We start from the raw sequence: 26,308 nt of genomic DNA on the forward strand, positions 1-26,308 counted from the left end.
CATTGTCGGTTATAGCCCCACATTTACAAACCATTTAGGGTGTTGAAATAGTGTAATGTGACTTTGACATCGATATGTGCTATCATTGATTGTGCTTTCCTTCAGTTTTCCAACATTTTTATATTGCTGCTGTAGTTGGCTTAGCTAAAAAAAAAGCATTTGCAATGCAATGGGTTTCACATTTACGCGAGTTTGAGCTAATGACATTGCAAATGACAATGCCTTTTATTTTTGTTTTTAAAACATAACTAAAAGGCATTGTCATTTACAATGCCAATAGCTCAAACTTGCGTAAATGCGAGACCAATTGCATTGCAAATGCTTGTTCTATGTTTGCTGTAGGGATGGGAAGCAGTACAAGGTGCGCCTTGATTCATTCGGTCTATTAGGGAGACTTCTAGTGGGAAATGGAGGTCGTAGTAGAGGTACACTACACCGTCGCTCTAAGAATTTTGCTGCTTATCCAAATAGCTCGAATCAGAATCAGCCATCTTCCGGTTTTGCTTTGAGGTCTGTCTATCGGTTGCACTCACTTGCCCTTGACCAAAATGTGATTGTAGTTACCGAGTTGTAATGTGGTGGCAGACGCAATCACGCAGCATACAACACCAGCATTTCAGGACTGGTCAGGTGCTCCTGCTATAGTAATGAAATGTTCCGTCGTTTCAATACTTTATTCGACAGCATTGTCATAAAAGCAATTTCCCCTATCCTAAACATTTATAAATACTATGCTAGCATTAAGATCAATCTAAAATACACATTAAATACAACCAAGTATGAGAAAAATGCTGACGAATATTTACATTGTAAAAATACATTCATTTAAAAAGAAAAATCAGAGTCACAGTACTTAGTTCATGAAAAAGTGGGGCTAGTCCTAGAATGAATATAATTAATCAGTTGGATTTTAAAGTGCGCATGCGAATTATCCAGGCCCATCCCAAGTATTTGGCTAAAGCGATTGCAAGATTAGGAGCACAATTTGATCTCAATATTCTCAGTGCTTCTCAGTGCTTTCTTGTACCCAGATTTCTGCAAACAGGTTTTAGCCATCTACTTCTTGGGGCAGCATATGATGGGCAAACAAACAAAAAATGTGGGATGTCTTCAACATGAACCTTACAGTAACAACATGTATTTACATTGCCTGGTGACCATTTAAAAGTGAAAGCATTTAAAGGCAGGGAACCAACTCTAAACTGGAAATACAGCTTTCTGTCCATGGGTTTTGTAATCAGATCCCAGTACATTTCATATTTTGGGATTGTTTTTATCTCCAAGTACTGGGATACCATCATAGACGAATGATCGGAAGTTAAAGCGGAATGACATACCATGTCCCAGTACATTTTTTTCAGTATCGCTTTAGATGGAAAAGCGGAGGGGTCAGTGGCAGTCCACAAGTGATCTAGGTGCAACTTTTGAAGCAAGTTCCTAATTTCTTTGAGCCAAGCTATTTTATGGAACCGATCAGATTTAACAATGTCCATAAGAGCTGACGCATAATGGCTCAATTCCGGGGTAGTCTTTATGCGCCTCCAATATAGAAGTGGGCGCAATCGAGCCATGTCTTCAATCTTTTTCCTACCAAGGTGATAAAGGAGCGGAATCGATGGAGTACTCTGTGGGACACCAACCAGTCGGCGAAGAAATTTATTCTCTGCAATAGTCAAGGCGCTCAGGTTGGTAAAGCCCCATAGCTCTGATCCATAGAGACAAGCGCCCAACACTTTCATACTATAAATCTCCATTATAGGCTGAATAGGTTTTGTTAATAAAGATTTATATTTTTGCGCTATGGCCCCAGCGAGCTGGTGGAATTTTAAGATCACAAAATCCAAATGAGATTTCCACTTCATATTCCCCTGCAAAGAACTGCCAAGGTAGGTAAAAGCGTTCACCTCTTCCAAAGGACACCCATTAAAATATATTTTTCCCTTGAATTGTTTAACGGGATTCAAATTCATGAACTTGGTCTTTGTAGTATTTAGCTCCAAACCCCGAGTCTGACAGAATTCTCCAAATGCATCAATTGTCTTTTGTAGACCACTGGGGGTCCGTGAGACAAGTAAAGTGTCATCAGCAAACATTAATACTGGAACCCGCTCCCCATCTAACAACGGAGCATCTGTTGGAGATTTCTTTAAAAAAATCTACTACGCCATTAATATAAAGAGAGAACAAGGCAGGGGCCAGGACACATCCCTGCCTTACCCCACGCTCCACGGGGAAGGAGTCTGTGACGTCTCCCTGTCCCCCCCACCTAATTCTTGCGTAGTTATTTTCGTGCATACGCACGAGCAGAGTCAATAACTCGGGGCTAATGCCAAGATCACTTAAAACAATCCAAAGTTTTTGTCTGGGTACTAAATCAAATGCTGCCTTCAGATCTACGAAGACAGCATATAATGGGCCATTTGTCAGAGACACGTTTTTCCAATAGAGAGTTAAAAAGTGGAACACCTGGTCAACGGAGCTAGTTAATGGTCGAAAACCGGCTTGGTACGGAGAAAGGATATCCTTATCATCTATCCAGGCTTGTATTTTATTTTGTATCATTCTACCCATCAGTTTCTGTGCTGTGTCGATAAGGCTGATGGGCCTATAGTTATTTGGTAAAGCCTTATCCCCTTTTTTAAAAACAGGAATAATCTCTGCACCCTTCCATGAAGATGGTATCATAGCTCCTTGTGCGATAGAATTCGCAAGCCATAAAAAATATTGGCACCAATTAGCCCGGTCAGATAAAAATACATCTGCCGGTATACCATCAATACCTGGAGCCCTGCCTCTGGTCACCACGTCCAATGCTACATTTACATCTTTCAGAGAGAATATTTCATAACTGTAAAAGACCATTTTGGGGAGTGGAAGGGGTGTCGAGATTAAATTATCAGCATATTGGGGTTTAAAAAATTCCACCCATGCTTCTTTTGGAACATAATTTTTCGGACACTCTGCCATTCCCCCCCTACCCCATTTTAAAATGGCCCAAAACTCTTTCTGTTGTTTAGCTGCACAGGCTTTTTTAAGATCTAACCATTGATTCTCATCCCACAGCCTTTTTGCCCTAGCTTGTACTTTCCTATACTCATCCCTGGCCTCCAGCACACCTTCTTTAGTCCTCAGGGCTAGGCTAAGGTTCTGCCGTGCCTTTCTACAAGAGTGGTCATACCATCCTCGATATCTCTGAAGGCCGGCGCCTTTCCCCTTATGTGCCTTTTTTAGGAAAAACCCCTGTAATTTAATAACAAACTTAGGATGTGACTCTTCAATTAATTTGTTAAAATTTAACTCATTACGGTAAACCTGCAAGCTACTGACCTCTTTCCCAACAGCCTCCATTAAGTCCTGCATATCCCCTGGGTTATCCATCAATGTTGCCCATTTAATATGTCGGAGGTTGTTGGTAGAGATCACATCTAGCGGGATAACACCCCCTTCCTGGATAGGTGAGTTTTTATTTTGGTCCTGGTTAAAGAGCAAGCACAATGGATTGTGATCGCTCTCTAATCTAGACATCACTTTCATGTCTATTATCTTATCCCAGACCCTGACATCTACAAGGATGTAGTCTATCCGACTACTTGACCTTGTGTTGTCAAAGGTGTGCACACCCCGAAGGTCTGAAGGGGTACGGCCGTTTACTGCTCTCAACCCCCTTGCCAAGCACATACTCTTAACTTGTATAGCCACCTCAGTCCATTTCTTTATCACTGGTAAATCCAAATGTGGGACTCCCCATTTAATGTCTTCTTCTAGAGACAGTTCGTTGTCCTCATTGCCTAGAGGTTCAAACGTAGTATTCATGTCCCCCCCCCACTATAAATGTGGTATGCGGTGAGAGATTCTCTAAGTCATTATCTAGTACTACTACCACCTCGGAAGCTTTACCCCCTTGGGTTCCTCTGGCGTAAATGTTATATAGTGCCATGTCTTGGCTATCAGCCCATGTTATCACGATTGGGAGTAAATCATTGTTGCTAACTGGCCTCACTTTAATAGAACATTTTAGAGATTGGCGTACCCATATAATTAGTCCCCCTGAGGGCCGCCCTTTTGGGTTCTTTTTTGCAGGGGCGAAGAAGTTTAAAAAGCCCTGCCGATAAACAGGATCCACAGCCCATGTCTCCTGTAACATGATAACATCATGGCTGTCTATAAATTCACACCACTCTGGGGACTCAAGTTTAGAATGGATTCCCGCCAGATTCCACGAAAGGAATTTGAGACCTGTCTTTAACTGCCTATCCCTCCTATGAAGTGACATTACATGGGGGGAATTAGTCAGATTAGAGGGGGTGCTAATTTCACCTCTGCATTCAATGCTGTGGTGAATCGGTGTCAAGTGCCCCACAGTGCTATAATGATCCCATGTAGAGCTAGGTGTTCCCACATTGCTAGATTTAGTTGCATTAGACTTCATAGCAGTACCTATTCCCCTTACTTGTAACCCTGCAGTTATATCCGCACCTATGCTCCTCCGCCCTTTCAGTCAATCACACTCATTGAGATCAGAAAGGGCTGAGAATCTGTTCTCTATGGGTACACTCCAGTTATTTGTTTTGAGAAACGGTTTACCTTTTTTCACTACGGGGTTCCATTTTGTTTTGAGGACTGTGGGGTTTATTAAATTCCCTTTTTTTGCATAAAAGAAGTCTAGTGTTAATGGAACTATTTCTGTGGATCTACGCTGAGGGAGATATGTATTTGCAAGAATGTTTGGGAGCACTTCGGGGTCAGAGAGATGTAGCACCACACAGTCCCCTTTAAATTTTTTAATAACACCCCGATCCATTCTACTCTTCTAGCTTTTACTACTTCTTGAGCCAGCTGGTCCATACCTCCCGGGGCAAAGGCCATATTCTTGGATAACCAGTGAAGTGACTTATTTATCAAAGAAGAAGTATTCTCTGCATGCCCGGGCTCTAAAAGAGGATCATTTGCCAGAACGAGTATCAGGGGAGATGCCTCCACAATTAATTCTACATGCCCTTTCTCTACATTTGGATCTACCTGGTTATCCCTAGAACCGGTCCTTCTGGATCACCAATAATAATATCTGAACCCTTGACAACCCCCCTCCCATATCAGTAGTCAGCATAGGGATAAGAGGAATGTTTTCCAATAGTTCTGTTCTTGGAATTGTCTGTATAGTTTTGGATTCAACTCTAAGAATTTTCTGGTTAGGAATGTTGGTAGTCTCTTCTAACGATTTTTGCAAAAGGACCCCCAGTCTATTCACCTCTTCCATAAGACAGTCTATTTTACTTAAGAGGGGTTTGGTGATAGTTTTAATTTTATTATCTAGGGCATTTAGCAATTTCTTGAGTTGTTCTTCATCCAAGAGTAACTTCCCTCCAGGAATTCCCCTTGTATCTTCTCCAGTATTTTCGGATAAGGATGCATCGGGACGTTTTTTACTTGAACGGAGCCCGCCCCGTTTTGAGAGAGTCTTCCCCCCCCCCCTATCAGCTCTAGGAGCCGGTACCGGAGCAGGAGGCTCCTCTTCTACCCGTATTATTTCTTCCCCTGGAATGCTCTCTGGAGCTGAGTCTTCAATTGCTACCAGTAACTGGCTTAGGGGGTTAATCTCTGGAGACTGAAATACCTCATTACTGATATCAAGAGTAGAAGTAGGTAGGGGTGTGTCCTCAAGTAGCAAATCAGGTGAAAGACTCAACCCCAATGAGGATCTCCTGTCACTGTTAATTTTTGCAATCTTCTGGACCATATAATTATCAATAGTATTAACTGGTGGGATCGATTTTGCCTTTGACATGATGAGTGGTAACGTGGGGGTTTGCACAAGGTGATGCTATGGTAGCTGGACCCTAGAAGGCTTTCTTGAATGAGCAGATACGTTGTAAATAAAAGTGACTTATGGGCATTGATTCAGGCAGAGTTTCTGGGCCCTGACCCTGGCAATTCCTGCCGATGAGGGCCGTAGAGGGCCCGCCCTTTGCCCGGGCTTCGCCCAGGGCGTCCGGCGAAGCGGGGTGCAGCGCAGCTTTTGTGCGCCTCCTGGCGCTCCCGCGGCGTCACAGAGCGCGCCGCCGCGTAGGCTGCCGGGAATTGTAGTCCCGGAGCGGCGGCGCGAGTAGTCAGCTGTAGGATGACTCCTGGCGGTGGCGGCGTGCTTCCGAGTGCCTAGCTGCCCCTTTGAGACTCCTGGCGGTGGCGGCAACTCTCCTGCAAGTAGGTAAGTGGCGGCTTTCTCTGGCTTAGCTCCCCCTGTTCCTGGAAAGGCACTGCTCCTTTGCTTCTAAAGTGCGCTGCATGTATCTCTCCCTACCCATGTCATTCTTTGTCCCATCTCTATACCTTAACAGTTTCCACTGAATTACCTGGTCAGCTTAACAACTTTGTTGCCGGAACGCGAGTTGCACAGGGACAGCATCAGCGATGCTACCTAATATGGTAATCAAAGCTAAGTGCCACAACATTTTACCATACTTTTATTGATGAAAGGGTGAAGGAACTATTTGTGGCGGACACTTTTCAGGGGGTAGTTATAATGGTAATGGTCAGAGCCCCCTGCAGAGATGTGTGTGCTTTCGCATCACGGTTTTGACTCATCATAAAGTAGCACTGAAATTTAAGGTGCCTGCTGAAACGCACATGTATTTTGATTAACAGTGGGGTTGTGTCTTGGTGAAGGTTATGGGTCGGCAAACACTTGTCTTGGGCTTTCTAACACAAGAATACAAAGCTGATTTTGTCACAGCTCGCTCAGCAGTGTTAGCAGTAGTGTATACGGTTGACTTCCTCAGATTCCCATTTGTCTCTTACTTTTATTTACCTCATTTGGCAATGCAGATGATTGATCCGCCTTAGGCACTGCCCGACTGAGCTCATAATAAGACAGGGACTTACCTGGAAAACTGGTGTTGCCTCAAGGGTAATCGGTTCATTTAAGAATTTTTGCCCCTTGCGAAGTTACTAGGCGCACATTGTGGTGCCAGGAAAGTGAAAGTGGCCAACTAAGTCAGCAATGATTTACAAGGACTCCCATAGGATTGGGGATAACACTGCTTAGTTAGGTTACTTGGATGCAAGGCTGCACAGGCTTCCAGCCCTTACATGAGTTTCCATCCACCACACTCAAGCCCATGCACATCCCAAGAGACCACATGCCAGTCAACTTCGGCCACACAACCACGGGGAACAGTAACAGAGCTGTCAGTCAAGTATATATTTGGGGTAGTCAGTGTCTGAGTTTAAACCTGATGGATATAGAAACGTTTACTGAAGAATAACTTGGAATGTCCAATTGCATCATCTGATTTCAACACTGCCCCTCTTTATTGAGCAGTGCTAGTGACATAAAAACGCCTAGCATGTTAATGTGCTAACTTTCTACCATCGGCTACGAGAGCAAGTTGGTAAAGCTTGGCGTCCCAAATAGTATGATAAAAGTTTCCCTCTGCATTTCCACATCGTAGACAATTAGGGTCGCTGGCTCGTCCCAGCTATCATCTTATACATTGCCGCCCGGCCTAGTATCGTGAGGGGGAGGGTCTTCCATCTGGTCGCGTCTTCAGCTAAATTTGCGTGGACCCGTTGAATATTTTTCTGATACGAAATGGAGCGGTCCCTCGTCATATATATCCCCAGGTATGTAAACCCCTCGGCCGTTACTCGGAGCGCATCAGGTAGGGCAGGCCCCATGCTCTCCCCCCTAGGGCTGTATAGGACCGACTTGTGCCAATTAATTGTATAGCCTGAACGTGAACCAGAACGGCCCAACAGGGTGAATAAATGCGGTACGGAGACCTCTGGTTGGGTGATATATAGGAGGATGTCGTCCGCGTATAGCGAGATTTTTTCCTCGAGTTCATCTGTTCGATCGATCCTAAACCCGGTTATCCCTCTGTCTTTTCGTATTTCACACGCCACGATTTCTATGGTAAGGGCAAACAATAACGGGGACAGAAGGCACTCCTGTCGGGTCCCTCTCCATATGAGGAAGTCTCTTGATAACACCCCATTGACCTTAACCCTCGCTCGTGGGTCAGTATAGAGAAGGTTGACCCACTTCCGAAACTTTGGACCGAAGCCAAACTTTAGCAGCACTCCTTCCAAAAAGGCCCAGTTTACTGCGTCAAACGCTTTTTCGGCAGCTGAAGATAAAAATCCTAGCACTCTATTCTTGATGTAACATACCCAATCATATTTAAATCCTTTCCACCAAAAGCTTTGAGATTAACATCAGTGGGACAAAGAGTAATATCCTTCCAAATATTATAAAAGATAGAATCCCATAAAAGTGTTATCTGGGACCCTTAATCTGCCTTAACTTGTAGAGCTATGCCTCTAACTGTTGCTTGCACCATTTATTTATTTGTAGAGTTTTGTTTAGCGAAAAACTTAACCCGAAGGTATCACAACGCTTTACATAGTTTAGTAAAAGGTCCTTTTACCATAGTAGTACCTATAACAGAATTACGTTCAATTGTCAAAATAACATTGTTGAGTTTCTCAGCATATCTATCCTCTGAAATGTCTATACTGCTAACTTTCACAGTATTCTTACTACTTTTACATACAACACAGAACAATGATGGACGGAATGCTGAACATTGTTAAACATTCCCTCCTAGTCACAGACCTGGGTTTAATCCATTGGTATTTTGCTCACCATGCCATTCCAGGTTGGACCCAGCCATATGCAAATCAGGCTAGACCCTGGTCCCCGTGGGAACAGTCCAGTCCGAGCTGCCAGACTAGGTTCTCCCTGGACCGTAAAACAGGCATCCTAGGACAGTTATTGGGGAATCACCCCTCATCAGCCAGACTAGCTTGAAACCAGTGGCGTAGCAAGCAAGGGACCCATCTGGGCATACCCTTCCCACTGAGGGCGAAAATGCAATACATTTCAGTTTGGACTCAGCCGTATGTAAATCAGCCTTGACCTTCCTCCCCATGGGAACAGTCCAGCCCAAATTGCCAGGCCATGGTATCAGTCATGCTAGCCTGACTGATACCCTGAAACCGGTCCCAGGATGCTTGTTTCCGATCCAGGGAGGACCTTGCCTGACAGTTGGGTCTGGACTGTTTCCACGAGGAGCAGGGTCAAGTCTGATTTGCATATGGCTGGGTCCAAACTGGGATGGGATTGTTAGCAAAAGAACGATGGTCAAACCCAGACCTCTTAACTGGGGGTTGAGTTGTTGACAAGTTTCAGCACTCCGTCCATCATCTTCTTGTGTTTGCTATGTTCGCCCTGAGTGGCCATGGGTATGCCCAGATGTGGGTCCCTTGCTCTCTTAGCCACTGGACTCAAGCTAGACAGGCTGAAAAGGGGTAATATTGTAATAACGGATCCAGGATGCTTGTTTCCAGTCCAGGGAGGACCTGACTTGGCAGTTCGGGCTGGACTACTCCTATGATAGTTGGGTAAATAGCAACTAAATACTGCAAATGTTAATGCTGTAGCCCTTCAATAGTAAAATATCAATACTGGTAAGTTAACAGTACCTGCGTTGATTCTCCAACGTTCGTCGAATGAGAATTCCCAACACAGTAAAGCAAACCTTCACCTTCGCGTACGATTCCACTTCATTTTACTTGTAATAAAAATATGGTCTCTGATGACTTACGTCATACATTGTGCACTCACTCAGGCACACACTGCACAGCTGTCCGCTTAGTTACGGATAACATGGCCACTCAACGTAATATATCACCATGTTGCATGTTAACTCTCAGCGTGGCACAAGACAGTTGCATGGAGAGCCACTCATGCTTCGGAAGGAGAAAACACGCTCCAACTGAAGGCTCAAACATGAAGGGCTAATGCAAGACGACTCAAAACCAAGTATACCTGCAAAGTCTCACCAGTCTCTGTAGACTGCAGACCACCAAAATACTTTCTGAATTTGTTGGAAACTGCTGCTGATCTCCGCCCGACCTACAGCCATTGAGAAAGTCAAACTTCCAAGTCTGTGGGTAAGCTGATAACACTCGTCACCAATTTATCGTATGCAGGCTCACATGCCAATAAGGTTCCAGGTATGTCTTTAATGATAATTTTAACATTGGAATGTTAGGAGCTCCATTGCAGACAATGGAGTGCTCCCTGCTTCTACGGGCTAGTAATGGCCCGCAGAGCAACATTCCAATGTTGTTTTCAAAGGCCTCTCAGAGCCAGAGGGAAGTTAAACCCCTCGAACTCCGAGAGGCCTTTGTTTTATTTGTTGGAACATTCTGCCCTCTAGTGGCAGAATGTTCTAATAGCCTTATAGCCCTTCGTAGCAGGGCTATACCGGCTATTAAAGTCCCTTTCCCTTGTTAAAGACCCTCGCCTTCATCTCGGGCCTTTAATGCGGGAGCGGACCTTTAATAGCCTTTATAACCGGCTACGGCGGGCTATAAGGCTATAATAAATGTGCCCATGAGGAATCCACGTCCGGCAAGCACAAAGTCCATGCAGTAACTGATAAATCTGCCACTCACTGCCAGGACCTAAGCCCACCAGTAAATTCAATTACAGAACGTATGGGTGTGAGTACAAACATTCAAAAAAATACATAGAATGTTTTAACAAAACAGTAACCCTGAATTACAAGCGTTCTGATGCTCTGCTGTGACACGCCCATATTCACTGTGCAGCTGTTGGAAGACTGTGAGGATGTAAATATCTGCGCTGGTTCCCCACTATTACAGAAAGTTTTGCTAGGCTGGAGCAAATCACCATTAGAACAGTTTTATGCTTTAACCTAAAATTGAGAAAACTATTTTCACAACCTTTGGCACTGAGGCAAGAAGGGAGTAAATTTCTCTTGCACTCTCTTTGCATCTATGTATGGGTTTCAACGACGGTCTTTCAAACCTAGTTGAGGTAGTGACTCAAACCTTTGCACCACAGAAAAACGGAAGCAAATTATTTGACTCCATGTTTGTTGCTGACAGAGTGAGAAATAAAATAATTCGTTTTTCTTCTAACTCAAACCCGTGATTCGCATTTGAGTTATCAGAGTAGAAACTGTTTATTCCATTTTTTTTTGTAAGTCACAAATGCAGTTAGTGGTTCTCTTGTACCACATTTTGTTGTGGTGTAAAACTTTATTACACTACAGCGAAGACTAAGGCCCAATTTATGAATCATTTGTGTTGTCCTTGTGTAAGCAAGAACAACACTAGGGTGTCAGCAATATTTTAAAAGCCAAGAAAGGCCAGATTAGCATGGCCTTGCGTATTTTTGTAAAGAAATGTAATGCAAGGTAGCTGCTTGCACTGCGTTACATTACATTTCAGCTTGAGAGGCATTCCATGAGTGGAGCTTGGGCATTCTCATGCATTCACACATGGATTTAGGTGCATTCCCAGATTTACAAAGACTTACATACCTGGAAATATTCCAAAATGCTATGCCTTCTCAAGTGAGGCATAATGAAGAAGACGATTTTTGTTTCTCCTCGTTATTTCCTCTTTCCACATGTGCTGGAGGAAAATGCCTGTTTTCGAAACACAATCCTGCATTTAATGGTAATGCAGGCACCCATGCACTTGTGTGCAAGGGTGCCTGCATTGGCACTGGGCTGCACACAGTGTGCCCGTGCAAGAAGAGAGCAGAAGTGCTCCATATACTGGTAAATATGGAGCAGTTCGGCTTTCTCCCTTTCATACAACGCAGGATAGCGACTTTGCTTGCTGCCCTGCTTTGCGTGGAAGTTTCGTAATTGTGCCCATAAGTTTTGCAGCAAACCTTGTTTATACTGTATGTAACTATGTAGGCAGCAGAAACTATGGGCAGTAGGAGCGCTCCTCTTGCCTCAGTACTGAGCTTTATGCTTCGTGGCTACAGAGTGTGAGGTCATTTTTGTTGGGATCTTGTTCAGTTTCTGGCAAGTGCTTATCTTTGTGTGACCTCAGTACTAAATCACAGTTCCTGCTCCTTCACATGTGACCTTTCTCAAATCACGTTGTGCCTTGTAGACCTGCCAAATTATCAATGTTTCTTTTAGATTGCGTTACATTGAATGCCTCAAGGCGCAAGTGAATGCATGAAAACAGTCATTTGGAAAAAGAACAGTTTGTATCGGGAAACATCCTTTACAACGCAGCTTTTACCACGCAGTGCCTTTACGACGCAACTATTACAACGCATGTCATTACAACACATTGCGGTGGGGGGCGCTCTAAGATAGGGAATAGATTTAATTTACTATCCAACACCTTCCCTACTATCCACAGGGACTGGATTAAACTATTCACTATCCAGCACCCCTAAGCGCTATGCGTTGTAACACCATGCGTTGTAAAAACTGCGTTGTAAAGGCATGCGTGGTAAAAGCATGCGTTCTAATGTCATACATCCGTTTGTATCTATTCAGCTGTGTTGAGATCCTGTCTGCTTTGTGGTGGTGCAGGATCTTGCTATCTCCTGCTCTCTAGTCTCTGCTGTACTGTTTTGTAGGAGTCCAGTTGCTTGCTGGTAACGCTTACAGATGTGCTTGGTGTGAGAGCATGCGCAGGAGGGTTCATGCCAATGGGTCTGTGCATAGGTGAGGTGAGTATCGCCAGTGTTTGACTCCTTGCCTCATTCTTGCACAGTGCAGCCCAGGAGTGTATGTGACCAGGCGCGCAACGCCCATTGGGCTCAAAGGACTTCAGCCCCACCGACATTTGTTTCAGCCCGGGCTGAGACAGCTTCCGGGGCACACCCACACCCGCACCCGAGTGCTTCACAGGTGTTTAAAAGACCATTTACTTGCTAACGAGGCTTTGTTGTGTTTTCATTCCTTCTTAGAGACCCTGCATCTCCACTCTGCATATCGCTGGAAGATTCAGCCCCCAAAAATGTTTATTAGCACCCCCGAAATTTGGCTCTAGTTGCGCCTCTGTCTGTGACACTTGGTTCAATGCCAATTCCTGCCAGCTGTACAGTAATCTGCATCACAACCTGGAACCTGTGGTGGTTGGGTAAGTATCTCATCTCTATAGGCAGGAAGCGGACAACTCGAGCAGTGAGCTTCCAGCTCGCCAGTACCTAACATTTTATCAGGGTAGGGGCAGGCGATGCTTCATAAAGAATGAGGGGCTTTATCTAGGACTGTGACTATATCAGAAACACAACAAGATGATGGACGGGCCGCTGAAACATTTCAGACTCTCACCCCCACTCACTATTAGATCTGGGTTAACACACCGGGGGAGCTGGCCTTATTTGACCAAGGTCCCTGAAAGTGATCCTCCAAGTGGGACCCCAATCAATGAGAAAGTATCCCATAACCATAGGAGGCCCAAGTAGGATGAGCGCATGGGTGCTTTGAAGATACTCAATCATTACAACAAACACCAAGAAGCTGGCTGGCCCATAGATGAGTGAAGACCCTATAGGAGTGTCCTGTCTTCATTTGACACATTTGCTAGCTCACACAAGGCAGCCTCAGAGCCAATTATGGGGCACTCCCCAATTTCTGGCATACCCTGGCCGTGGAGAAGACAACCTTAGCACTAGAGAACAAATTAAAATTCTATGAACAGGGTAACCTTTATCCATAGCCTGATCCACGAATATCGAGAGATTACTTTCCCTTGTTATCTCAACTCATTGGTATTTATCACTGATGAGATATCGCAACTACTTCACAGATAAAGCACTTACTTTCTCTAGCCACAATATTACTGCACTTGGAGCAGCTGTCCCGTGTAGGTAACTAGATGAAACCCCGTACGAGCCGAGAACTGTTATCAACCCGACCGCAAGGAGGTGTGGGCGGGGTTGGAGGGCGTTTTAATTGGTTTATATTTGTAACGCTCATTCCTTTCATACCTTAGATACCTCTCTGGTTAGCCAATTGTAGTAAGTGGTATGTGCATTAAGTAAAAAAATAAATATAGTTAAACCTAAATCCCATCTTCATCCTTCGCCTCTTACTTTTATTATTTTGTCCTTTCTCGTTTATTATAGTAATGGTTTTGTTGTAGTTTTTTCCATAATGTTGTTATTTAACCTCACAATTGTAAGTAGGTATTTTGTTAGACAGCTGTTTGAATTATCCGTTTTACTTAACTGCTAATAATGTCTTCTTGGGAGCCTTTTTTTCTTAATCTGTTTCAGAGGTTTTGAGAATAGATGATCTTAAAAAGACTATCTCCTTGTGTCTTACCATTAACACAGTTTTATTTAAGGGCCTATCTGCGCTCTTCTTTGATTAATTGTTCCACTGGCTGTAGGCCAAGGAAATCATCACCCTATACAATATAAATGAGTTGTTAGCCGTCATCTACCATTATACTTCAAAGAAGATATGAATGCGAAATAAATTTGGATATCAAGATACAAAGCAATATAGGTCAGATTTGCACCTCCATTTTTTTCCAAGAAAATTGTGACAGTGCGATGTTTATATTCTCTGCAGGTGATGTGCTCTAGTCTTACATCTGGAATAGTGAAGCTTTTACTTTTGTGAGTTTCCAAAGTCGAATTCCCAATCTTTTTTTTTTTTTTTTAATTCCTGATTTGAATTGTTTGCATCTTTGAAATATATAAAAAATGAAAGACACTTGAAACTAATTTGTCAAGTAATTGTTATGTTTGTTAGGAATAAGTACAGAAGCTGTAGACACTAGGGAGCTCAGCAACCTTAACTTACTACCTTTAACGTATTTCTGATGTTGCAACCCACATGTAACATCAGAGATGATATTTTGCAGCACAACTATCGTTACAGAAACATATATTATGTGACAGTAATTTCAGAGTAATATCCTGTTTATTTTAAACTCAACCTGCAGCCTCACGTTGATGTATATGTTGTGTACCTATAACAGAATTGAATGCCAAACTGTGTGGAAAAGTGCGAGACTACATTCTAAAGTGTGTGTGGTTAAGGTATAGTGAAACATGGATAGTAGGGAACCACAATTTTGCAAGCCCTTGCCTGTAAAGACATCAGCTGCTGTTACTCAGACCCTGGGTCAGATTGGCCTACAGGGCAAACAGGAACAGTGACCGATGGACTGATCTCACCGAACAGAGTAGGCTGTTTTTCTAGCAGTTGGTGGGCTGTTTATGGCCGGGGGGGACGGTTTTTGCTGTTGAGTTCTTTGATAGTAAAGCAAACATTGCCTGCAGCATCCACAAATGCATGCAATTCCCCATACTTTGCAAATTATTCATGAAGCGTGTATTTACTAGTTCAAAACTGGCCTGATTTGCAAATGTGGGCTACTATTTTAGCTACCTGCTTCGCTAACGTGGGTCACTTTTATTTTAGTGCCTGGACCTATTTTGTGCCCCAGTCCAACCCTGCTTGTGAAAGTCATGCTCTTTTATGCAACTATACATTTCACAGGGACAAATACGGTTATTTTTTATGTTCAACTCATGTTATCCCTTTACCTAGGACATTCAATATTATAAGGTCATCGCAAACCAAACAGGTTGGTAGTGTTTGGTACAAATCTGCTGAAATTACTTATTTTCTATTAAATTTCATTTGGGACTGGCAGCATCTGTCTCAGATTTGACCACTGCATCAATGGTGCTCTCCTGAGATTTTTTTAAAGCTTTAAGTGTTGCTGCTGAGCACCAAGGAGGCACCTACTCCACCCACGGATGAAAAGGAATAATAAAGGGGATATTCACAAGAAATGGCGAAAGCTATCGCTAACCTCAGTTAGCGCCCGTTTTTTTATCACTGTGTACCGCGAGAAACTAGCACCGTGCTAGCGGCGGAAAGTGCAGCTAATGCGGCGAAAACTCATTGTGAATATGCCCCTTAGTTTCTTAGCATCACAACGCCAGTATTTTGACACTGAAGCTTGAAGCAGAGGAGAATAATCAGAATTAACCAATGCCCTTTATGTCCCCAAATTTGCCAGATAAATTTGACAATATCGATGTATAACACCCACTAAAAGGGGCAGCCTGTACTTACACTTAATCCTGCAATCATCGTTATGCCATGCCTGCAATAAAAAATGTTCCATCTAGATGAGAAACATCAGTAGATGTGCTTGATGTTGTCCTGTCGTGGGTTCTCGGCTAGGCCTCGTCTCGAACATGCTCTTTTTGCTTAAAACGACAGTGCACCTGCTATAGAACATTCCAAGTTATAGAAATACAGGCAGTAGGCACGATTACTGTCTACTGCTAATTGCTGCCCATTGCAACTGGCAGGCGGACCTACGTGCCACGCCCTCCAGATGAGTTTACCTCGCCAGCAGACAACACCACTTGTGGTAATTAGGTAGATAGCTCTGTATTTGCATAGGTAGGTATTCCAGGCGAATTCTGCCAATAATCTGGTAAAACTGTGTCAGCAGAGACAGGGTGAAATCACCCCAAATGTGACCAGCGTGTTACTTTTCGTTTTCTATAGTGGTTTCTAGGGGCAAAAAGCAGTCCTTCAAGTACAGCTGAGGTGCAATGGAGTCCCAAGCGAACCTTTGGAGACTTTAATTTTTTTTAGATGTCTACCTACTGAAACGGCCCACATTGCCGTGTTTAATATCCCCCTGGATTGGGAGGGATTTTTTTCAGTTCTCTTTCTCATAACGATCCAATCCAGAGTAATACACGACCCATAAAGCAGAGGGTTCACAATGGCCAGTAATAGCATCCACTGCGTATTACTGAAGAGACTCAAAATGCTATAATTACCACATCGTGAATAAACTATAAACCTTCATTAATACTGATCTCTGCAAAGCGCATGAACCCACCGATCTAAGTTCGGTTATGTTAGCTTTTGATAATAAACCTTGGCTTGCCAGCTCTGGGCTCCTTATCATCTGTTTCTCACATATTTGCAGGTCTGTGTAATGTAGAATCATCATTTGTAATACTGCTGACATCTTTTATAACTCTCCTTTCAGAGTAAGCAATACAGTGAACACTATTCCTTTGTGCCCTATGTCACCCAACGTGCTGAAAAATACAGAATGCCACTTGGCGCATGATTGGTGAAACCTGTTATCAGGGATTGATCTGAGCTCGCAAGCAGGGGGGTTTCGAATGAGTGAGAATAATAGTCAGCAGCTGCTTTCCAGATGAAAGTTAGACCATAATGGTAAGGCTCACGAAAACGAATTTTATCGGCGTAATGTTACTAGTATCTCAACATCAAATGGCAATTGTACAACCCCAATTGAAGATCTCATTACAATTCTGAATAGCCTGAAATTGTCAAAAATAGCAGATTCTTTATTTATTTTCTAGAAATTATCACCACGTATAGATATAACCCCTTATATTGGGAGGACCGATAAAAAATGGCAGAGAATTCCATTTTAGGGATTGATACTTGATTTCACATCCAGGGCAGATGTCTTTATTCAAAGGTGATGAAATCTGAAGAAGAGAAGGATCAGTGATGCAATTGTAAGGCCCCTAATATCGTTCACTGCTGCTCTTAGATTTTGGTCATAGCTGTAGGGTGGGAGATCAGCAGGGAGACTGAGCTGCAATGAACAGTGTATTATTTGCCCAGCTTTCCCTACAATTACATCTTCAATGAAGAATCTGCATGCATATATCTTGGCTCTGGGAACTCCCTTAATGTAAACCCCTATTGGCTCTTTATCACCAGCTTTTCTTTGATAAGGGCATCTCCTTCCCAGATCTCTTCTACAATTTCAGTCAGTCAGTAATATCTTTATTACGGTCAGTTTGACCTTAAAAGTACAACTAAAATTACATACAATTAATTTACTTTTGAAATCGATTGTAGTTAAAAAAGAATAAAAAGGATGGAGCAAGGCTGGATACATAAGGTAAACATAGATGGGTAAAACATACACAAGTATGGCCTATCACCAATATGTGGTATAATCTATTCGACTAGTTCCACCTATGGAAGAGTCTAATCAAGTAAAACAATTGATTGATCTTAGCCGGAGACAATTCTGAGAATGCAAAGTGCAAATTCTGACAAAACAAAGTACATGTGCATCGATGCGAGATATAAAACAGGTGATAAAAAACCAGATGCGGAAGATGAGAATTTGGTCTTTGCCACAAGATACAGATTCGGGGACAGAAAAGCAAGGTAGCAAAAGAGACCAAATATGGGTTAGGTGTATCAATGCAGGTGATCATAGTTAAATGAAGATAATAGTTGCCCCAATAAAATTCCTCGTTTCATTTGTAAAATGGCAGTGGCCCTCACTTGTTGCTATGGTTTGGTTTTTAAAAAGACTCAGATTCTATTGGGCAATCACAAGCCGGGCACCCCAAAGTTTGTGAGCCGCCCCAGTTGTTTGTAAAGGAGCGTAGGGGCAAGACCCCGTATCTAAACTGCAAAAAAGATTTCTTCTACAATTTCATCCCAATCGGGGAGGCGGAGGTGTGTCCATCTGCTAAGACCCTCCCATTTGCAGTTTTCAACTTAGGAAATACCGTCTTTAGCTTCCTTTTACCAGCTGTTACCCACCGAAGAACTTCTGTGAATCCACATTTTAGCCCATAACCCATTATGGTATAGCACATGCTGGGCTTCGTACTGCTTATGGGCAGAATTGATTAAGCCCCCCCCTCCAAATAATTATGAGTTACTCCTTGCAATTCAAAATAAGCCCAACTTAATCAAGATTAATTCACATCTACTTACAGAAAAATGTTTTAGGATAGGGTCGGTTAAGATTAGATCAAGAGTCATATAACATGAGTTTGAAAGTTATGCTGGATATTGTTAAAGCTGAATGTTGGAAGCTGCACTGAAGACATGGGAGTGGCAGGTACAACAATCGCTGATATAGATTATCTGTTCCAACATTATTTAGGTTTATTTTAGAATATTTTATTAGTGGGTGGAATATTCTGGCAGCTATATAGCCCTTACGTCATAGGATATTCTGCTGGTTAAAGTTCCTCTCTTCTGTTAAATGTCCTCTCCCGCAACTCAGGCCTTTAACAACCCGTATCGCCCTCCACAGCAGGCTATACATGGATTGAAGTACCCGCTATTATATATTACAATGATATTGCATGTCACCAGCCATGAAAGTGCTGCACAATGCCTATGTGCAGAAGCCACTGCTAAGTTATTTTTTTCACATATAACTCAATGTGCCTTGTTTTGCCACTTATGCTAGCACACTCTACAGGATGAGCCTACATGCTAAGGTGTGAATTACATTAGAAACTACATCAAGGGCTTTTAATGGGGCCTATATCTGTGGCAGATATTATCTATACTATTTATGAACAGACTATAAAGCAGATAACATTTAATTGATCATTTTAATGTATGCTTTCAAACTTATATTTTGTCAAAACAGTTCAAATGATTTCTTAAATCCCAGCTTCTTTGAATGTATATTCCTTTGACTGAAACAGTTGTACAATCCAACCTTATTCTAATATAGCTTATCTGGCAACCTTCTGGGGTGCGATGATGTATAGCAAGGTATATGAAGTTACGAGTACCATGTATGGTTATGATAGTTAGCTTTGAATTTGGGGTTTGATAATAACGCTACTAACTTGAAGAATTGCCAAAGGCAGGGCTTTTCTTATACTACTAAACTTAATTTGTGACATCCAATTGCCCATATGCAGCATTGTAGCGCCACCTGACTTGATAGTCCCTAAACATGAGACACCCAATGTCTCAACTGCAGCATTACAACACAATGACTTGATTGTCCGAAGGGCAGGACCACTTGCAAACATCCACTCACCGATTCCTTGAGAGATCCGGAGCTATTGCATCTCTGCAAAACGTCTTTACAATGACCTCTCGACGACGGTTGTTGAAGCCTCTTCAACTCAGATGGCGACCAATACGCACTGTAGTGTTCCAAGCTCTCTAACCATTGCTGTCAGAGGTGAATATCTGCTATTCGGGGGTGTTATATATTGTTCATATATTTCAGCCATGACCTCTTTATATACCTTAAACATTTAGTTTTACTTTATTTCGAATTGTTAATCATTCCACTGTAACACCTTCCAAAGAGTATGTTGGTATCTTAGCCTAGGCTACTGAAAGTTGAAACAAGAATACATGTGAGGCTCCTGCAGCTCACTAGGACGCAGAGTGACTGAAGGTGTGAGTTACCCTTATGTGGCTAGTGTAGATGTAAATGTAGTTGAGCTTATATAGCGCACAGCTACCCGCAGTGGGTTTCCCTGCGCTTGCTGAGGGAACCCTTCCTGGTATTCCCCTGTGAGATAGCAGGGTATCCACAAGGTGAAAGTCAGGCATCCCGCCGCGAGGGGCCATAGTGGAGATTAAGCAAGCTATTGCCCAGAGTCGCAAAGTGTGAACCCATGAGTCGAGGAGGCACCGGGGCAAGAATTATCGAGTCCGTGGAATTTTTAGCCCAAGACCCCACCGAGGCGGGGAATTGAACCCTGGTCAGCTTCCAGGTCTGCTGCCTCTAACCCCTGAGCCACACTTCTCCACCAGATTCTTACAATGACAAAGCACAGTCCGTATGAGGTTGTGAAACTAGTGGCTTGCAGTCTTTCTGATTATGATACTGCCTGTAAATATCTCAGGATTGGAAATTAAATTCCCCACAAATCGTCCTGTAATGGAGTCTAATGTTCAGACCTAGCGGTGGTCGTGTTATTTTATCACCATTCATATATGTATTATAGCATGAATATATCGTAAAATGTAGGTAACTGACATCTGTTTACACAGTTTCATTAAAAAGGATTTCTTGATACTTGACTGCCACATACATTTCCAATCAGTTATTTTAATTTTCTTTTTCTTGTCGTCATTATACATAATGAAATTGCTATATGCAGTATATAATAAGAAAGCAAATAGCGCGGTTCCTCATTTTTCCATAGTGGTTGATAAAGACTTTGGGGTTATTCAGTATTTGGTGTTGGTGTGAGCCAACCTCGCCTTTCGACCATTTTGTTTCGAAGTCAGCAGAAGCAGGGTCTCTGCCAATAAAGCCTAAGCTGGTTCTGACTGCAGAAACCTCTGACCTGGTGGAATATCTGCCACTGGGCTGTCCAATCATATTGACAGGTACCCTGCTCTATGTACAGAGGGGTTGGTGGTCATCATGAGATTTCCCTTCCTGGATCAACCCTGCAAGCTGTGGCAGTACCCAGAAGGAAAACATTTAATGGCCCCAAAACTCAGGGAGAAACTTTCTGCTCATCAAGGCAATTGATTGTATTACACATATATATACCTGATGTGAGAATTTTTGTGAAAAAAGATAAATGCCTAGCAGGGCAATAACGACGCTCATCAACTGTAAGGTTAGAGATCCTTGTCTGGTAAGCGGTGATCTCTATAGTGATCTCTATATATCACAGTCTGGGATGTGGGCTGCCCTACAAGGTATTAATGACCTTATTCATCCTACAGTTAAAGATTCACTGAAATGTGTTTTGGCCTTTGTGGAATAGGTACGTTATTTTGCATTTTGAGGGCCTTCATTTGCAGTACTGCTACTAAATCAATATAGCATTACACATATTTTAGCCCTTCAGTGTATGAAATTCAACTTTCTACGTGGTGTGCACCAGATATTTTCACATTATTTTTGACTGGATGTCCTGGCTTTCTGACTCTGAGCACTGTGGGACTGCCATTCCTTCACTATGTGTGTGCACTATGAATCCTAAACATGGAGCCGGATTTGCGCAAAAAGACTTCTGTGTAGTAAAGTTACGAGTGCAGAGTCTCTGCAGTCATAGAGGAATTGCCACGTGTGGAGACTCTGTTCTCATAACTTTACCATGCGTAAGTCTCTTCATGAATCGAGCCCATGGTCTAAAATTGTCTAAACTCAGCATATTTAACTTTCTATTGCAGGGTATAGCACCATGTTGCAGGGAAATGTAACATTGGCATAAACCTTAAGGGGCCGATTACGATGTGGCTCATAAAGGCTCCTTCTGGGCCGCATCGTAATCAGCCCATTGGTTTACTTTCCTACCGCTGTATTATAATGGTGGCAGTCAGAAAGTAAACTGTCAGTTTTTCCATCTGGCTCCAACGGGCTCAATGAGCCCGTTGGCCAGTCGGACCCGGCACATAATCTCGAAGGGAGCTCAATGTGAGATTGTGTTACGGCCAGTTTATGTCCGTAACACGAGCTCCCATTGAGAAATGACAGTATGCGAACGGACAGTGTTCGGTCGCATTGTAATTGGTGGATCGGTCCCAGGACAAGACGGTGTCAGGCTGATGTCCTTAATGTCAAATGCAGTGTAGCATGCACATTTACACCAACTACAAATGCGGCTGGAAAAACGAGGCTTAAGGCCTGACTAGGCCACAGCCTGCAGTAACATGGCAAACAAAATGTTTTTCACAGGTTGGCAAACATACTTTCAAACATTAACCCTAAGTGTGCCGCATTGCCAGCAAGGCTTTTTGTATAAAAGTGAGACGTGCTAAAATATTAAGAATAGTGTGCCCTACAGTCACTAGCGACATAGTGCTATTTTCATGGTATAGGTTAATGTGGCTATTCCATTGAACAATCTAGTTCCGTGTTGAACGAAAACTTTGCTCTTTTTAAATAAAGGTAAACTCAAAAAATTCATATTTCTTCTAGCTGGAAGGCTAGCAGTAGTAAACTAGTTCTGCTGGCTCACCTTCTCTCTAATGACAGTAATGAACACCACAAAGAGGCAAGAGAAGTTCTTCTTGCCAGAGAACGACAGAGTGGGCTCTGCCAGAGGAAGACTGGGGCAAGTAATTATTGAATACTTAACTTGGGATAGAGTCTTTTGGAGTAGGAAGGCCAAGCTGAGGCCCTGGCATTTTGACATGTTTATTTCAAAACAGGGCTTAGTGTAAGCGAATTCCTCAACCTCTTATCTCTGTTCCTAACTAAGATGAAATGTATTTCCAGAGCAGCCAAGGAAGGTTTGGTAAGTAGAAGCCACATTTCCATATGACAGGGTCCTGGGTGAAGTTTAGGAACTTTGAACAGTGGGACAGAAATCCCGTCTTCTTGAAAAGTTGCAAAACAGTGTACTCTGGTATAGTTTGTGGGAAGGAAATGCTGAAGAGCTGGAATGGCCGGGCTGTGGTATTTCTGTTAGGACTTCAGCAAGAGTTACCACACATCGGTAACTAATGTACATGTAAAAAAATCAAATCTGCTCATCAGAGAACAAATGGACTTTGCAAAGCAACTTAATGACCTAGTAGAGGAATGTTGCTTGCTGCCTGCTTTTTGCTACTAAGAACAAGGCCTCGATCTGCAGTTCCCTATATCCAGGACTCTGAAATTGCTCTTATGAGGTAGAAAAAGGTAATCTCTTATTGTCTCTTGCTGGTAAGGGCTTCCCTGTGAAGAAAAGCTAGGTTAATGGTTGGGAGTTGACTTTTCTGTACCTTGGTAGCCGCCTGCCTAGAACTGGTGGTTTAGTCAGCCTCCCACTGCTGAACTTTGGCTTCGACCTGATACGTTTTCTGGATTTCTATCCAGAACCCTGCCTCTTAATAGGCTCCCCAAACCACCTGGCACCAAGGGCTTTGTTAGTGTGGCAACCCAAGACAGAAACCCAGATGGACTGCAACAATCCCAACACCCATTGAGCATTACTTGAGTCAGATGTATTGTAAATCCAGTGAGACACCACAGGGATAGTCAGTGGAACCCAAATTATCTTTCATCATTGAAAGGCCCACTCAAGAACACTAGAAAACTAGCAATATATTTTCAACATTTGCTTAAAATCAAACTCTATCCTGGTGCTTACAATGTGAACAGTAACACGCAAAATAGGAGCAATAATACCTATTAGTAAGGTGAGCAATAACAGTTATTGAAAAATTTTGATGCTAGCATAAGGCTTATTAACAATGATATTTCCAACCCCATTATACTTTCAGCTAACTACACACTAAAAGAGGCCTACTTCGAGTTCCAGATATTGTTTATATTTGCATACCTTTTTCTGAACAATAGAACCAATGTTCAGCAAAGTAACAGCATCTGTTAGTTTTGTCTGTGTAAGTAATCAGGCAAATAAGCCCGTCAAGTGAAGGCTAGATGTGCTTCCCTGTAGCCTTCAGCAAAGGAGGCTGATTATGCCTCTGTAAGACACTACTGTTTTGAGTCTCTGATACTAAGTTGCTATCTACCCTATTACACTCTGCTCCTAGTTTATGTATTGTATCTGAACATTGTTGAACATTTTCAGAATAAACGATTAGCATATAGATCCTAGCATTCTTTCATTTACTTACATTAGGTGAGACCTTGCATGTTGCTTATAAAAACTAAATGAGAAATGGAGTTATCAGCTTATGTTGAACCTTGTTTATTATTTGAAAACAATTCTTGGAAAAGGGAATTCCATCCATACATAAAAGTATAAATATATTCAAGCGACTAGATTATCACGTTGCAATGAATAATGATGCATTAATGTTCAAGCATTTTTTACACTTATCTTTAGATAAACAACATATATATTTCAAGAAGTAGGATACCTAGAAGAGAAAATATATTATAACTAAGACAGACCTAGGAAGCCTTCACCAGCTTTTTGGCAGTCTGTGTAGTGATCAAAAACTAGATTTTCTGTACTTCCATAAAGAATAATATTTGTCACTTTAAAAGCTTTTGCAAGGGAAGTTTGTGACTACAGCAGACCATCCAGAAGTGTCAGCCTGACATTGTGGAGCCCTCGTCTGTTCCAGCATCAAGCCTTAACCTACTGCAGGAGTATGAGAACCACAAACCATTCCTTTCTAAGTGTGGAGATAACATTTTGACCAGGACACACCATTAAGGTTTACCTCACAACTGTTCTATTGTAATTGTTGAAATAACACCAGTGCCAATAACTCCATTCACTTGTTACAGAGTTTTGAATTTTTATTGTGCTTTTTAACTGAAAATGTAAAAAATATATGAATCAGATTGTCTCCATTTTTGTCTTTTTGTGTTTTGGACTTTATTGTTTTCTTTTCTGACTATAATTTTGTTTGTTACCATTTCATTCTAAAAAGAATTTCTTAATGGAAAGCATTCCTCTTGTGCCACTGTGACCAAGATTTTATCACTGCACTGTGATTTGACCCATCAAGATATTCAATTCTCTAGTCAGTGGGTCCAACCTACTTTCAGTAAATGTATTATAATACAATATACATGCATTTTCACAACATGTGTTTATCACATTACATGAGAAAATTACATAACATGTTATCCTTGTTCTTTCATAGGTAGAGACAGTTGGAGACAAATATATGACTGTAAGTGGTATTCCGGAACCATGTACACATCATGCTCAGTCAATTTGCCATCTGGCATTGGACATGCTGGAAATTGCTGGTCAAGTTCAAGTAGATGGAGAACCTGTCCAGGTCAGTATGGACTTTTGAGTATTATATAGTAGACTAAAGATCATGTTCGTATTTGCACATGTAACTAGGAATATAATGTAGTTGTTTCACAAGGCACTGTCTAATTACATTGTTTGGTTGACTATATTATGAATTTCCTGTTAGCACAAACAAATATTGCATGGCTTGATTTAAAAAAGAAAAGATGTCAAAAAGAGCTTCTATTTGTTAATTTATAAAAAATAATTTTGTGTAAGAAAATGTAATTTCCGGTAATGATGGGTTGCACAGGATTTAGAGGAAGCCCTTAGTATCCATTCAAATACAGTAAAGAACAGTAAAATACAACACGTCTTGTGAGTACCCATTTGGACTAACAGATATTAAAGACTCTAACACCCACATTTACTAATGACTCATTCACCGCACAGCAATATTAAAATGTGCCCTGCTGCTCTGTGTAAGGTGAAAAACACTGCTCAGAGATACACCTACAAAGATTGGCCTGCTTCTAGTGTTATCCCCTATGCAGGCTCACAGACCAGACTGCCTTACATGATGCACATCCTCGCACTCTAGCAGGTGAATTTCTGCTAGAGTGTGATTGCCTGTGTGTATGCAAAATTCAAAGGTTCCCAGTCATAGAGTGTTCTGCCTTTTGGAAGCATGCTCTAGTTCTGCTGCTGAGGAAACTTGGCGCAGATACTTCAAACGTGTCCAATTATCATCAGATTGCCTTTCTGCAATACTTGTCTGAGATTTTGGAACATTTGATTAATAGCCAGATTTTCACACCATTTAGAAAGTACAATCTGTAGGATTCCTTTCAAACTGGCTTCAGAGATAAAAAATAGTACCAAAGCCACTATGCTAGTGAAATGGACAGCATCATGCTGCTAGTTGACTTGGGCAAATCTTCTGTCCTCATCCTCCTGAACATGTCTGCTGCATTCAACACAGAGTCTCATCATTGATTGCTACAATGATTACATGAAATTGGCTTGCATTCTACAACTTTAAAATGGTTTTGTTCGCTTCTGTGTAATAGGGCTCAATCCGTA

At 42.2% G+C, this 26,308-nt stretch overlaps 1 protein-coding gene across 1 annotated transcript in view; it reads left to right on the plus strand.

Annotated features, from left to right (window-relative positions):
* The window catches only part of GUCY1B1 (guanylate cyclase 1 soluble subunit beta 1), a 417,276-nt gene that overhangs the window by 320,672 nt on the left and 70,296 nt on the right, over nt 1-26,308 (plus strand). The window contains exon 11 of the mRNA XM_078676976.1: nt 25,128-25,268. Within this exon, the coding sequence (XP_078533102.1) occupies nt 25,128-25,268 (141 nt within the window). The remainder of the gene's footprint in view (nt 1-25,127; nt 25,269-26,308) is intronic.

Source organism: Lissotriton helveticus, chromosome 2_1 (genome assembly GCF_964261635.1).
Source record: "Lissotriton helveticus chromosome 2_1, aLisHel1.1, whole genome shotgun sequence".
Taxonomy (NCBI): domain Eukaryota; kingdom Metazoa; phylum Chordata; class Amphibia; order Caudata; family Salamandridae; genus Lissotriton; species Lissotriton helveticus.